Below are 14,828 nucleotides of genomic sequence, written 5' to 3' on the forward strand. Positions count from 1 at the left end.
ACAGTGAAGAACTCTTTGAATAATTTGATTTTCTTATTTCTGTTGGAGAGCTGGGTTTGAAAGTTACGGAACTGTTTTGACTGCTGAGTGGGACGGATAGTTTAAATAGATTCATTACTGAACATCATACTGAATGCTGTAGAAGCTAAAATATACTCTTAAATTTTTGGAGTAGTACGCTTCACGGCTAGGGTTGGGACACTGAATCACGGCGTTCCAAAAAAAAAGGTAATTGCAACTGTCTACGATTGTGATTATGGCTAAAGTCTTAGGGAGGCCAGACGTGTCGGTTTCTGCCCAACCCCTGAATACGGACGTTTTTTGTACGGAGCAGCAGCATTTGCATTGATGTATTGTTGGATTTGATGCGTGAGCCGAAGTGAACATCGTTTAGAACACTAATATCACAAGTATATAATGCAGTGAAGCTAGTATAGACTGTTTGACTAATTTTAAAAATTTCGCTGTAGAACCAGCTCACAGACACAGTCGTAATTTATATAAGCTCTAGTCCTGGCTAACAGTGCCGCAACTACGGCTACATTCAATCTTGATGCGTTGACTTTATTAAAATTATGGGCAACTAAGTTGCAGATTGGGGCACTTGCGCACGTTCGGGATCACGCATTCTGATGATCTTTACGTCATCTCCAAACTGGTTCGTCATTTCTTGAGGCGTGATGAAAATGGTTTGCGTGGCCGCATTCTGTTTCGCCTGGCCAACCATCATACTTAGACTGATTTTTCTATTGACAGCGTCCATAAAAACATCACTACTCGGAGTCAGTTCTGCTAAACTATTCTTGTACCATTTAACTTACAATTCATCGAGACCACGTACTGGGGTGTTCATGGCGTCCCATAGGGCCATGAGTAGACAAATCTGGGTGTAGGACTTCTCGCCTCCCGAAAGGGTTGTAACATTTCTTCCTTTACCGCCTTCTCTTTCTGCACCATCGGCGGGCGTGACCTATAAAGGTGTCAATACCAATATGTATCATCTGGCTCAGAGACGTACCTCGATATGAAGCGTGCGGTTACCGTGATGAATATAAATTCGTCCGCGGAATCCACGCTCATCAAGCGTGTGTCTGAACACATGCTTTGCAGTCGCACAGATTCTGTTTCGAAATTGAAAAAATCGTTTTTGCCGCTCGGCGTACGTATTTCTCAAACTCTGCATGTTGGTTAGACTTATCACTCAACCGCGCATTGATCTTGCATACATCGTTAACGGCTTTAATCTTGTTCAACTCAGCCAACGCGTTGTCAACCGCTGCACAGGCAGTATTGTATCTGTGGATGATCTCTTCAAGCGAGTAAGGAAGCCTGCCACTTTTGTCAGTACCTACTGCACAGAAAAAAGTTTTTAGCAACTTACTCTCTTGACGCACTCTCATACTGTCGCATAGTGAGGTCCATTTCATTTTTTAACATGTTTGTGGTTTTCCCTGCTTCAATATTGGGGCGCGTTCTCGAGATATCTTCACAGATACCGCGGATATCTGCAAGTGCTTCCTGGATACCCTTGACTTCATTTTCGGTCGCAACAATAGCCTGTTTGCGCTGAGCCAACTGCGTTCGTCGATACTCAAGCTGATTTTGCTGCTCTACGCAATTTCCAGCAGCTTCATTTCTCGCATTCTAAAAAAGTTAAGCAGTTGAAAGCGTGAGCACATAATCCAATACATACTTTCAATTGTTCGAGCTGCTTCTCAACATTGTCCCGTTGCTGCTTCTTCTCCTCAAGTCGAGCTGTCACCTCAGCGAGCTCCATCCGACAATTATCTTTTTCTGCAATGATGGAAGAATATCTGATATCTTCGTGCATTTTAAGGTCTTCCAATAAGTCCTAGAAAGCTTGTTAGTCATTGAAATCACAGTTTTCAATAGAAGTAAGCATACGTTTTTATTGCTTTCCAAAATGGTAATTCTACTGTTGTCATCAGATGCGACAAGTTGCTCGTTAATATGGTCAATTTCGGTCTCTGTCTGTTGAATATCGGCTTGCAAATTAGCAATCTTAGTCTATGCGCTCGTCAGCTTCTCCACTCTAGTGTATAACAATTGGCTTGCTTACTTCCAGAGACTGTTTTCGTCGCCTAAAATCGTTTGACTTGAGCTCCAACTGATGGTACCCCTGTTCTAGCTGCTCAAATTCTGCCATTACAGAAGCTTTATCCTCCTTAAGTTGTCTGCAAGGTCAGTACTACAACAAGCATAAAGAGATTCTGTACTTACTGCATTCGAGCAGTGTTATCTACTCGCATTCTTGGACTATCTCGTCTGCCTGCTTGCGGCTGTGAACTAGAAGCTCCTCGCCTATTCCCTTTGTTAGACTTGCATAATAGCATATAATAACACCTACTTTTGCATAATTCTGAAACCGTCAAATCTGTGACCTGCCTTCTTTGCATAACATACTGAAACATTGCGCGGGTTACGATACATCACTTCATCCGCTTCCTTTCGATCCTCAATCAAAATGATACGCTCAATATGCGAAATATCAATCATCGCGTACTTCGCCATCTCGTTGTTGAACTCTAGCACTGACAACGCAGTGACAAATTGACTGTCTGGCAAAAAAGAACTATAGTCAAACGTTTCATTCTTGCGAACAGTGATACCGGCCCGTCTACACACCAGTCAGAATTGCCCGTAAGTATAATTAGCAACTACTTACGAGCTGTATTTCTTCAGAATTCTGTTTAGCAGTCGCTGGTCCTCAATGCATGAAACAACAAAATTCTCCAAATTCTTGCCCAAACCCGATTCGAGCAAGCTGACCCACTCGGGTCGCTTAACATGTATATACATGCCTAAAGGACCAATAGGCTTGGATCGGAAATTTTGCTCAGCGTTAATATCTCTAAGAATGTACTCGATACTTTTTCCAAACACACTCATGTACTCTTTTTGAGATTCTTCGGCTCGTCTGACGTATTCAGAAACTTTCTGTAACTCAGCATGCTTTCTCCTAGCTGCAGCTCTACTCTCTGCCAATGTTTGCTCAAATGCTTTCTCATCTTCTCGAACTTTAACCGAATCTGCTCTGGCCGTGCTAAGGTCCGACCGCTGCTGCTGCAGCCGGTCATTGGCATTGTTGAGCTGAGTTTCAAGATGAGCGCGTCTGCCGCCATCTAGCTCGGAAAGCCGCTGTCGCTCCACTTCCATGTTTCGCTCTGTGTGCTTTATCTTCTCTTTCAACACATTGATCGTCTGAGCTGTTTCTTTCTCTTCGTTCTATCGATGTCAATACTAAATAAATCAGTTTAGTCGTTAACCTACCAGGGCATCCTTCAACTTCATCTTGACTTCTTTCATTTCTTGCCGTATCTGGTTTGCTTCTTCACTCAGCGGTTCAATGCTACGCTCAGCATCGTTGAACTGGTCACTCTTTTCAGCAAAATCTACTTTAGCAATCTCATACTGCTCAATCAACTGTCGGATTTGATCTTCGGCCATGATCGCTTCTTTCTGCTTCGCCTGCACAGCAAGTTCTGCATGTTCTAACTCCTTTTAAACCTGTAAGCATAAACTGAATCAGAATCTCCATTGAAACATACCCTCTCTTTGTCTGCATAGCTAGACCATGCATACTGCGCCTGAAGTGCAGTCAAGCGATCCTTTACTACACGATTGCTCTGACTCTGCTGATAGAGTTTATCAGCCTCGTCTCGCCGCTCTTGTAGCTCGTCAATCATCTTGCTCTGAGCCTTCAGCGTAAAACTAGTTTTCTCCAGGCACAAACGGACCATATCGTAATCTTGCTTAAGACTATCAAGTCTGATTCCCTTCATAAACAACGTGTACTTTTCTTCCGGAGTAGAACTGCTCAAAAACGAACGAGCCGTATCTTGCGACAAAATGGTCATGGGATTGTCGACCATTAAACCGAAATGATCCATCATGCTTGTCAACTCTTCTTTATCTTTTGAAACCAGAACGCCAGTTTTAGATTTGATTCTATACATGGATGTGCCACTAATTTGCAACACGCGTTCAACGCGAATCTCATCTCCATACTTATCATGCCTATAAGCATCTTCACCTTCGTTTTTAAGTACAACAACAACTGCCGCCGAGCTAAAGAATTGTCAACATAAAAATATTTCAATCAACATATAAACTTACTTGCATCCTTCTTTGATCAAACTCCTCAAACTAGACGCACGTTGAGTGGCCGCAGCTTTGGCACCAAGACAGACCGTGACTCCAGTCAAAATAGCACTTTTACCACTTCCATTATGACCAATGACAAAGTTGATCTTAGGACCAAAATCGAGTTTTAAATATTTGTGACACTAAAATAATCAGACAAGAAGCAGACACGCGACGCGTCCACACGTACCATGAAATTCACGAGTTCCACGGATTTGATGATTCCATTATTGGCAACCTAATATGAACATATATCTTATTTATTCACAAAATAACTTACATCTACAATATCGTCGCTTTCTGGTGTTGCTCTCGCGCGTTTGCGTGCCACTGAAGACTACTATTGATTAAACCATTACGACCGAACACAAGCTCACAACGTAGCTCACATTTTCCTCAAAATCAGCACTTTCATCATTTGATTGCTGGTTCAGGTTATCAGCTGGGCGTTTAGAGCGAGCCATGATCGTTGATTACTTCTGGGAGGCGTAGGATTACGCAGAACGACGCGTCGCGACATTGCAGCGCCGCACGCATTGCGCGCAAGTGCAAGTCACGTGCAATAACTCGCAAAATAGGGTTACGTATACGTGCTGCAAAAAATGAATTGTAGACCGGTTGCACTAAATTTACAGCTGTCCCTACAGACATGCATAGTTGTATTTGCCGAGATGGATTTGTTAAGTCACATACAAATCTTCACCAGATTCTGTTTTGATTTAAATTCCATTTGTTTTTCCAGTCACAGCCGAGTAAGCAATAGTCCCTTCAGTCAAAATCCCCATCTCCCATTTACTTCATCATGTTCTTAGCTTTGTCGAACAAGCTCTCACCCTGTCTCTCTTCACCGTAAACGTCCGTCTGGCGACCGGAACCATATTGATCGCCAGTTTGTCCGTAGGAACTGTCGTTCGAATCATAGGATCCAGCTGCACCACCGGTAGTCGATGAGCCATGGGTACCTTGGGTAGCTCCACTGCGCCACTGCTCCTGACCTAGCGTGTCACTGTTGACCCCAGATCTGACAGGTTGTTGGCGACCGCTGGTAGTATCAAGATCGTCGTAGGCAGAAGTATTCACGTTGCCACGACCAGATTGAGTCTGACTTCTACCTGACTGAGTTTGACCTCTTCCTGACTGGGTTTGACCAGATCTGGGTTGGAAACCGCCAGTGGTTGACTCATCTGTCGTGGTGCTACCACCGTAGAGATCACCAGATTGCGTCGATCTAAAGTTGTCGTTGGCACCAGCGGCATACCCTTGATTGCCAAATTGCGAGTCGCTTCCACTCAGCGGGTCAGATTGATCAGCACCGGCGCGAGAGCCACCAAGTACGTCAGCTTGACGAGTGCCACGAGCACCAGAAGAGTCAGTGTTGTAAGCCTGACCAGATCTAGTTGCGCGAGTACCTGAAGATCCGTAGCTTTGACCCGATTGAGCAGAGTCATAGCCTTGTGCACCTTGGGTGCCTTGAGTGCGAGTGCCTTGGCCTTGTAAGCCAGACGAATCGTAGGTGGAGTCACCATACGACTGCTGCTGGCTTGCGTCGTAGGAATCATCAGCACGCCTTCAAAAATTAGTTATGAGCATAAAACGTTTCGCAGGAAAACATACGAGCCGCTAAGCTTGTCCTTAAGTTCTCTAATTTTGCTTGCCATTTTGAGTTAGATATTGAGAAATAAAATAGGGAGATCTCCCGACTTTATATAAACATCGCCAAACAGTAGATCATCAGTGTTTAACAGCGTCAGATTTGCAGAAAGTGTTCTATGGTATTCTAATGATCAGCAGTTTGCGCTCGACTGGAAACACGCGGGCAGTGTGACCCAGATCGATTCGAGGCTTTAAGGCCAATATTTGGTACAGCGTAGTCTCAACGAGAGAGACATGATGTGCAAATGACGACAGAAAGGTTACAGCATGCGATGGGAATATTTGAGAAGTTACCAGGTCAGGAAATGTTGAACAAAGTTTCGATATGAAATTTGGGTATCAAGAGCAACCCCGCCAAATGCCGTGTCAACCTCACAGATTGCGCAATGAGTGACTGGAAATTGTCAAACCACAAAATGATTAGAGCAAACCCCACTCACACGTTCTAAATCAGTCAAAATGATTGCGCGTGAAAAGTTGAAAATTATGTGATTTGATCGGCTCCTCTGACCAGAGATAGACCAAACGATGTCACGTGATACCATTACGTTCTGCTGATCACAAATCTTGTACCTGGAGCATATATTGAAACGAGCTTTGTCAGATGAGAACGTGAGCGGAATGTGACTCAGAACGTTTTATGCCAAAAGAATATCTCTACTTGTGACCTGTGAGACTGGAAGTAGACAAAGTATGTATGTACCTTGCCTTCGGAGCATGTCACCGTAGAATTGCCTGATACAAGCTATGACGCTAATGTACGTAATAGACGCCCGAAACTTATTCAAATTTCATATATCAATTGACGTAAATTTAACAATGTACTAAAATAGGCAGCTTAATGGGTTGCAAAGTACGTCGCGTACGAAGATTCTGAATAGCGTTTCAAGAGTCCGGGTAACCACAACCGCTTGCACATTCAGGGGTAACTCAACGCTCGCAAATATATGCCTGAAGGAAAGAGTTAGCCTGGTCAATATTATTAGCAGTGCCGTGTGATGGAAGTGTGACGCTTTTGAAAGAATGGGAGATACCGGATTCTCCACAAATAATACAGTAGCCAGACATTTAGCAGTTTCAGGATCTCGAAATATTGGCACTGTAGTGTTTGGCGAGGACTTCGAGTTTGAAGCCATCTACGGCTGCCCAGCGTATTTCTCAGATACTGACCGCACATTATACGCCAAATCACCATTAGACAAGCTCTACGTCTGTAACAGATGTTTCAAATATGCTACAGCTGCTTCAGATATGTCGGTGCATTCGGTATAGATTGTTGCTAGGTGCTTAGTGGAAATGCGCTAACAATTGATTCATAGAGCTCCTGCTCACGGCAATTTTCAACCCCCGGAAAACTAGTGTATCAATACAATGAGTTCTCTATACGAGAGGTAGATGGCGAGCAGTATAAGGTGCGACTTAACTTCTGATACTTCTGTAACTTGTTTTAACAAATAAATGGTAGGTGTACTGTCAATGTTTATCGTTGTTTGCAAAACTCTTTGTTGACACCAAGTCACTATACTTTGCAGTCGACCGGTTCAAGTTCTACGTGCTGATCCATCATATTTCACCAAAGCAAGAGCAATCGGTAGGCTACTTCTCCAAAGAAAAGCTATCATGGGACGAAAACAATCTGGCGTGCATCTTAACTTTCCCTCCATTTCAAGGGCAAGGTCTGGGCCAATTCTTGATTGAATTTTCTTACCACATGTCAATTTTGGAAGGTAAGCTAGGATCGCCAGAGAAACCGTTGTCGGAGGATGGTCGTAAGAGCTACATCTTGTATTGGTGCACTGCTGTTGCCAAAGCACTCCCACGGGTCGAACACTACGGCAAGGTTTCAATCAACGACATTGCAGACGAGACCGGGATCAGGCAAGATGATATTTTGGACGCGCTTCGAAGCATGAACGCTTTACAAGAAATGGAGGTTGACGATTCGAAGGCTGAATCAAAATATATTGTTTCAAAGGGAAATGTTTTAGCTTGGGCAGCTAAAAAGAAGATCAATCTCAATGCGCCAGGCTTGATAGATATTAATTACATCACAATATAATTTTTTAGAATTAAGCATGTTCTGGTTTACTCCTGGACCCCAAACGCCGTCACTGCTAAACAAACTAAGTATACTCTCAATCAAAAGCCAACCGTATGAGTATTTGTCGCGAGTCACATCTGTAGATGCCCGCTATTTATCTTCGTCTTCTTGCTAAAATCAAATACCGCAAAGCAGCAGACATAGCCAATTCCATCTATGTATAGCGAGCAGTTTCTGAAAAAGTCCACAATCTTGTCACATGAATTTATGAGTGAAAACCACAGCACAAACGGTGTTAGAATTATACTAGCTGTTTCTTGCAACAAAATTACAATCTTTAAGCTGTAATACTTTGTGAATTCATTTTTGACCTCATCGGTATGTAACTTGCCATTCCACTCTGGAGGCAAATAGTGGGTGAACTCAGCCACGTATCGCAAATTAGCTTCTGGATCAAATACCAACGTTTCTTCCTGTATGAGGCCACGAGCAACAGCCAATATAGTACCGAACACTCCAATATAAAACAGAACAGTCCGATCTTTTGAAATCTCAAATCCCAAAAACAAGTCGGGGTCAATAACAGAAGCGATACCGAGGATCGCAGCGAACGATCCAGCGACAAATGCAATAAAGCGAAACACTTGGGTGGTCTTCTCTTTCGGAAACTGATCGACATATCGAGAAGCGGGATAGTAACTTAAGTTAAGTCGCCGAGTAAAAATATGATAGAGTTCATTATACTCCCTGAATTTCCACTCTGCCATTCTGCTATATTGTCTTGACCCAATTGTACTAGGGTTTTTATGGTATTCCTGTTTTCCAGTTAGCTTGCCCATGAAATGAAGCTTAGAGTCTTACATCGAAGTAGCGGAAAAAATACAGCAAGAACAGATACATAAAAATGAAAGGCGCAAATATAATGTTTATCACACCAGCAATTATAAAGCGCCGTCTTAAACTAAATAAATCAATAACTAATTCCGTAGTTTAAAGTTCTGCTTACGCTTCTGCCAGTTCCTTTCTGTGTGTATCTTTGAGAAACGTGGATCGCACTTGACCTTGCTCGTTAAACACAAAGTCCATCACGCATACACTTAAGTTTAATTCTAGACTTCGGGTAAGCCACTGCGACTTTCTTAAGAACGGTATTGGAATAGACAGATCCAGAACATCCTTATTCATCATTGCAATGAAATAATTTTCCTTCCGCATGATACGATTTGCAATATCGTGCTCACCCATTCTCTGCCGCGACTGAAACCCAAGGTATTCCCGTCTGATGGCATCCGAAGTCGTAGCATTTTCCTCGCGCAGGTCCATCAGGCGCATGGCAACTTGTTTCCATGAAATCGTTTGAAGCTCATTATCAGTAATGTCAAGCAGATACCAAAAAAAGTCGCGAATGTCAACCAGGCGCTTAATATCAATAACGTATTGTGCCAACTTCAGAAACCACACCAAGCTAAAAACCCAAATACAAAAGGTCGAGAATCCACCTAATCTAAAAATACGTTAAAACAAGAGCATGAAAGGAGCAGCACCAGCAAACCTCGCTATGCACTGTGGAACTTCGATTTCAGACAGTTTAGTGCTAGACCGTATCAATGAATAATTGATACACGAACTCAAATAGAGAGAAAATCCAACCACAAATGCCAGTGTCGCTAAATTTATCATTCTAGAAAGAGTGATACTGTAGACTCCATTACCAAGGTAGTATTCATAAACTTCTTGAAGAAAAATATCGAGATTCTCAACATTTGCCCACTTCCATAGAGCTCGCTCACGCGGATCGTTCAGTCCGTACTTTATCTGATATTCAAAATTATGATCATGCTGTTGAATAGGTCTGCGAAAGTTGTCTTCAAGAGATTCATTCAAACGAGATGGTGGAGGCGGTAAGTCTAACGCACTCTGACCAGGAGGATATGACGGCATATACGACGACTCGAGATTGATCCCGTTAGGCGGTTTAATATTCGATGGTGGTGGTGGAAGGTCAATAGGTGCAGGCGGCCGAGGGTAAGACGTCCCAGGAGGACCGAACCACGAGTTTTTTGAGAACCGGAATGATAGTTCTGCAGGAGAAGGGCGCCAGTTCTCCCCTCCGCGACGATGCCTTGAAGCCGCAATCGCAGTCGTAGTCGCAGTAGGTCTTGGTCGTTCGTACATGATTGACTCTGGAACTTCGTCGGCGCCTTCCAAGTCGTTTGTACTTCTATTGAGCTCGACATCTGGGATGATTCGCCTATTTAGATAGTCTTCCTCCGCATAATTAGAAAATGGCCTATACGATGCAGTAGCCTGTTTTATTCCATCATTAGACGAAATGTTGTTAACACCTTCAGAACTTTGTGGATAAATTTCGTTATCACCATCATCTTCACCATTGGGAGGCATCTCTGCTGCGGAGTCACCAAACGCAGACGGCATACCAGCAGACGAAGACTCTCCGGCAGAATAACGCAGTGATGACTCTGGACCTGAAACTCCAAGTCCCGTTAGCGAGCCAAAATTAGCTTCTATATCTGGATCCCGGTAAAAATTGTCATCTTCTTGCTGAAGAGTCTTATAGATCGACCCTTGTCCCAGAAATCGTGTCACAAATCTGTTTGCCATTTCAAAGTATATTTAAAGGCCTTTGAGCTAAATGCTAAGCATAAAAATACGACCTGATGTAACCGTAAAGAATAATTGACCAGACCAGACTAGAACTGCTGATTTCTCATTGAGCGCACGATGTCCTTGGGATGTTTGCGAAGTCAGAGAAATGGCGTGGGACAAGATGCGCGGCTCAAATGTAAATGGCGCCCGGTATGTTCGACTTAACCAGTACACGACAATTTTGCTCATTATCACAATTACTCGCAATTGACCGTGATTTAAACTACTGACCGGGCTTTTAGGAAATTTATAGGCAATGAGTATATTTTCCAGCACAGATGACGCGTATCTTGCCGCTGCAGACGCTAACAAGTCACCGGCATCGCCTTCAGTCCCTAGTGTATCAAGATCAAACGTTCTGTCACTAAAACTATCTGAGATTCTGTCAACTTCATATTTGGATTCGGGAATACGGGATGCGTTGCAATTGCTTGGTGAGAGGATACAGGAAAATACTCCTGAGATAAGACGGCAATTCAGGGCAAATGTAGAAGCAGAAGTCATTGAGGCTAATGGTCAAGTATTAGAACAGTTTTCAAAGATTGCTATGGTTCGCATGCTACACTTATTTTGCAGGTGTTAGTTAACATTATATAGCAACTGGAAACAATTGGACTGACAATTGCTGGAATGAACTCGACAGTGGACGAACTGAGCCATAGCATTACTGCATCTCAAGATATGACCAGAGATATGTTTGTAGAAGAAGAGTTACTATCTACCCAGAAAGATGAGATTCGGACAAAGCATGCACTACTAGATGCAGTACGAATACATTACGTATTGTCTGACGCGGATGTCGAGACATTAACGTCATCCGCGGAACCTATTGATGATGCCTTTTTCGATATTGCAAAGCATGCGAAACAAATCTTTGCCGACTGCCAGGCTTTGCTAGCTAGTGAGAATCCAGTTGTTGGGTAAGTATAGTATACATCTTAGATAACGTTGCTGACGAGAAATAGAGTAGAAATTATGGATCAGCTGTCCAAGAATATCGACGCAGCGTTTGAAAAGCTTTTTTATTGGGTGCAGCGTGAGATCAGGCATTTATCGGTGGATGATCCGCGTATCAGAAAGAACATAAGACGAGCTTTAGGTTTTTTAGCAGAACGGCCAACAATGTTACAGAATTGTCTGGACAACTTGTCAGAAATTAGACAAAAAATAGTTCTCAGAGAGTTTTTGGAAGCGCTTACCGAAGGAGCTAAGCCGATTGAGCTCGTTGCTTACGATCCGTTCAGATACGTTGGAGATATGCTAGCATGGACACATTCGGAAACTGTGAATGAGAAAGAGACACTTGAGTTAATTTTTGTAGCCGATGACAACGGCGTTGCTCCTAACCTTGAAGAAGTATTGACCAGTGAACCATGGACAGAACAACTAGATTTGAAACGCGTTATTGGAGAGCTCACGGACAAGAATCTGCAATCTATTTGCAAGCCTTTAAAGGTTGATTAAGTGTTGCAAATGCTGAAGTAAGACGAGCTAACAGTGTAATAATAGACCAGGGTTGATCAAGCGATTTCGGGAGATTTAGGCTCTACATTGGCGTACCGGATATCAACTTTGATTGATTTTTATCGATCAATATTTTCAAGATTTCTACGTGACAACTCCCAGCTCTTGAATGTTCTTAAAGTGTAAGTTGATGCATTGATAGTGCGATCAAAGTCTAATTTATTTAGACTAGAGACCTCATCTATGAATCAATTCCATCGGTCGCTAAAAGATCAGATACAATCTCTAAAAGCAAATCTTCCTGCCACTACCACGGATTTACAGCCTCCCAAATTCCTACATGACTCGTTGACGGAAATGAAAGCTCTCATGACTTCGTTTGATACTTCGTTTGCTATTGCTCCAGAGAGTCGCGAGGAGGAGTTTGGCAAGATCATTGAAGAGGCGTTAGAGCCATATTTAGAATGCTGCGGACTGATGTCGACTGCAGGTTCACTCTCGCCTGCAGAAAAACACATATTTCTGGTCAACTGCTATGATGCAGCAAAGGTACGTTTTGTCCTTCTGAGTTTACACAATCAGATTTTGTTGACAAAATGTAGGCAGTGCTCCAACTGTTTTCGTTCACAAGATCAAAACTCGGCGAGCTTGATGGGACCATTACAAAGCACACAGCAGCACTAGAGGAGATACTTCATGACATGTTTTTGGACTATTCAACATTAAAACCAGCGTTGAATGCGTTAACCCAAAAAGCTGCCGATGTATGTTTCCGATAATAGACGGGGCGAGTTAATGGTGCTAATTTTGTGCAGGTTCCTTTGCAAACGCTAGAGCAGTTTCAAGAGAACAAGATTACCCAATTGGCCATTGCCCTAGACGACTTTTTACCGTCGGCGTTGATGGACGCTCAAACATTCCTGCACAGACTATCATCGCCCAGAACTGGAAATACTATCATTGAGCATGCTGCTAAGATGTTTGTTCAGGACTTTTCAATGGTTGAGAATGCAATTGTGGCATCTATAGAGTTTCCACGGTCGGTCTTCCCGCGTACATTGGCAGAGGTTAAAGTTTTGCTAGTGATAGAATGATTACTTAAAATAGTCGATTTTCCCTTCCGCGTAGCCTCCTCTCCTGTAACAATAGTATATAATACTCGTATCGTTCCATGTACATGCAATTTACCCTTAGTTGATCCAAAACGCCAATAACTTAAATGTACAACCACGTCACTTTATTCCTCAAGCTTTCGTTTTAAATAAACTGTTCGCGAACTGCTGGGCGATGGAGACGTCGGAAATCTTAACGGCAGCATGTCTCTTGCCGTCGGCGACGACAATCCAATCAAAGGGGGTGATTCGCGATCCGAGTTGACCAGCAGACTGCAAGGCGTTCGCTGCGGCCTATGAGTGCTCGGGACAGGGCTCAAAATTTCAGCGGCGGGTACTTCGGCACCATCGTCGTCGACTGATGCCGTTGGAGGGGTTGAAGGCGGCGAAAGTGGAACTGAAGAAGGCAAAAGCGTCATTGGCGTTGCTTGCTCATGATCTGCGTCATCAAGCAATGTCGTTGCTGGAGCACTATGAATCGCGGACTGGGATATAGAGATTGGATTAGGAGAGGCGACTAGCACGCTATCTCTTACCGCAAATTTATTTTGTTGCATTTTATACGCCTGCCTAAGCAAGTCGTATTCAATTGTGATTATATATGGCCAGTCGCAACTTGCTACAAGAAAAATGTTAGAATGCAGTCATGAGATTCTGGCGTGTAGAGCAAGTACACGGCTGAGCTGAACCGGGTCCTCTACAGTGTGAGATTTTGACGCGTTACGTCATATTAATACAGTGAGTGTATGCCGGGTAAGTATCGTGACTTTGTCGATGACAGCGTTTGTATCTTTAGGGTATAGCCCCACTGGCCAAGTGAAATTTGGAGCGTGACTGCTTCTTATTCCAACATCGGCCGGGTAACATCATCACACAATCAACGCCAAACTCAGAATTGTATCGAGTCAAGTGTTCCTTGTTCACGCATTTCTACGTCTAAACCAGCAACTCATTCAGTAATGCCGACCAGAACAACAAAGACACGGAAACTTAGAGGTCACGTCTCCGGTATGTCGCTATATTATTGCATTTGACAACACCAGAATAGGGTTGGCAAATCGTTCATGAGCAAAGCGCTAACATTGTTGAAGCCGGTCACGGTCGTGTTGGAAAGCACCGTAAGCATCCCGGTGGACGTGGTCTTGCCGGTGGTATGCACCACCACAGAACCAACATGGATAAGTACCATCCTGGTTATTTTGGTAAAGTTGGTATGAGATACTTCCACAAGCAGAAAAACCACGTATGTTGCAGTGATCTGGATGTGTGTTGTGAATATGACGTTAATTGAATAATAGTTCTGGAAGCCAACCATTAACCTTGACAACCTGTGGTCTCTTGTGCCTGCTGAGGCTCGGGAGAAGTACTTTGCCGAGTCTAGCAGCGAGGTTGCCCCAGTCATTGACACTCTTGCTCTTGGATACGGAAAGGTTTTAGGAAAGGGAAGATTGCCATCAACTCCAGTCATTGTGAAGGCTCGTTACGTCTCTAAGCTGGCCGAAGAGAAGATCAAGGCTGTTGGGGGTGTTGTCGAGCTTGTCGCGTAGCTAGGTCGTTATGTCTAAATAAGAATTTCATCGTTTGTATCTTGCAGTGTTTTAGGATTTCAAAAGGTTGGTCTACACCAAAAGTAAATAACTGATGCTTAAATAATAATTATTTGCCGAATATTAATTTGACTAAGTGGGGCTTTTCATCATGATGAAGATGATATATCACAGCCTATG

The 14,828-nt window shown here is 43.3% G+C and overlaps 6 protein-coding genes across 6 annotated transcripts; 3 read left to right on the forward strand and 3 right to left on the reverse strand.

Moving 5' to 3' along the window:
- Nucleotides 1-113: 113 nt before the first annotated feature.
- V1512DRAFT_258736 (P-loop containing nucleoside triphosphate hydrolase protein) lies at nucleotides 114-4,646 on the reverse strand. Its single transcript, XM_066915495.1, has 17 exons — nucleotides 4,554-4,646; nucleotides 4,445-4,501; nucleotides 4,355-4,402; nucleotides 4,138-4,307; nucleotides 3,570-4,089; nucleotides 3,292-3,519; nucleotides 2,687-3,246; nucleotides 2,369-2,638; nucleotides 2,242-2,322; nucleotides 2,081-2,195; nucleotides 1,906-2,028; nucleotides 1,694-1,852; nucleotides 1,382-1,644; nucleotides 1,227-1,329; nucleotides 1,019-1,177; nucleotides 822-970; nucleotides 114-773 (listed from the first exon to the last, which is right to left on the reverse strand). Exons 1-17 carry the CDS (start codon nucleotides 4,626-4,628, stop codon nucleotides 584-586), a joined length of 3,270 nt encoding a protein of 1,089 aa, XP_066772831.1. The 5' UTR covers nucleotides 4,629-4,646; the 3' UTR covers nucleotides 114-583.
- A 53-nt stretch (nucleotides 4,647-4,699) lies between these two features.
- V1512DRAFT_94833 (uncharacterized protein) lies at nucleotides 4,700-6,231 on the reverse strand. The gene is made up of 2 exons (XM_066918565.1): nucleotides 5,779-6,231; nucleotides 4,700-5,731 (listed from the first exon to the last, which is right to left on the reverse strand). Exons 1-2 carry the CDS (start codon nucleotides 5,820-5,822, stop codon nucleotides 4,957-4,959), a joined length of 819 nt encoding a protein of 272 aa, XP_066772832.1. The 5' UTR covers nucleotides 5,823-6,231; the 3' UTR covers nucleotides 4,700-4,956.
- A 381-nt stretch (nucleotides 6,232-6,612) lies between these two features.
- Nucleotides 6,613-7,913, forward strand: V1512DRAFT_258743 (acyl-CoA N-acyltransferase). Its single transcript, XM_066915496.1, has 3 exons — nucleotides 6,613-7,083; nucleotides 7,137-7,229; nucleotides 7,283-7,913. The coding sequence occupies exons 1-3, from the start codon at nucleotides 6,841-6,843 to the stop codon at nucleotides 7,874-7,876; spliced, it is 930 nt and encodes a 309-aa protein (XP_066772833.1). The 5' UTR covers nucleotides 6,613-6,840; the 3' UTR covers nucleotides 7,877-7,913.
- A 76-nt stretch (nucleotides 7,914-7,989) lies between these two features.
- V1512DRAFT_203502 (autophagy protein Apg9-domain-containing protein) lies at nucleotides 7,990-9,799 on the reverse strand (the record flags this gene model as incomplete). The annotated part of the gene is made up of 4 exons (XM_066913296.1): nucleotides 7,990-8,673; nucleotides 8,720-8,819; nucleotides 8,865-9,362; nucleotides 9,411-9,799. 4 exons carry the CDS (start codon nucleotides 9,797-9,799, stop codon nucleotides 7,990-7,992), a joined length of 1,671 nt encoding a protein of 556 aa, XP_066772834.1.
- Nucleotides 9,800-10,693: 894 nt separating this feature from the next.
- On the forward strand, nucleotides 10,694-13,100 carry V1512DRAFT_234532 (oligomeric Golgi complex subunit 6). Its single transcript, XM_066914061.1, has 7 exons — nucleotides 10,694-11,075; nucleotides 11,123-11,445; nucleotides 11,491-11,980; nucleotides 12,035-12,171; nucleotides 12,217-12,538; nucleotides 12,592-12,753; nucleotides 12,805-13,100. The coding sequence occupies exons 1-7, from the start codon at nucleotides 10,782-10,784 to the stop codon at nucleotides 13,081-13,083; spliced, it is 2,007 nt and encodes a 668-aa protein (XP_066772835.1). The 5' UTR covers nucleotides 10,694-10,781; the 3' UTR covers nucleotides 13,084-13,100.
- An 834-nt stretch (nucleotides 13,101-13,934) lies between these two features.
- Nucleotides 13,935-14,787, forward strand: V1512DRAFT_289627 (60S ribosomal protein uL15). Its single transcript, XM_066918184.1, has 3 exons — nucleotides 13,935-14,109; nucleotides 14,193-14,344; nucleotides 14,400-14,787. The coding sequence occupies exons 1-3, from the start codon at nucleotides 14,061-14,063 to the stop codon at nucleotides 14,646-14,648; spliced, it is 450 nt and encodes a 149-aa protein (XP_066772836.1). The 5' UTR covers nucleotides 13,935-14,060; the 3' UTR covers nucleotides 14,649-14,787.
- The last annotated feature ends 41 nt before the right edge of the window (nucleotides 14,788-14,828 follow it).

This window comes from Lipomyces arxii (genome assembly GCF_038497795.1).
Source record: "Lipomyces arxii strain Phaff 12-163 unplaced genomic scaffold V1512scaffold_3, whole genome shotgun sequence".
NCBI lineage: Eukaryota > Fungi > Ascomycota > Lipomycetes > Lipomycetales > Lipomycetaceae > Lipomyces > Lipomyces arxii.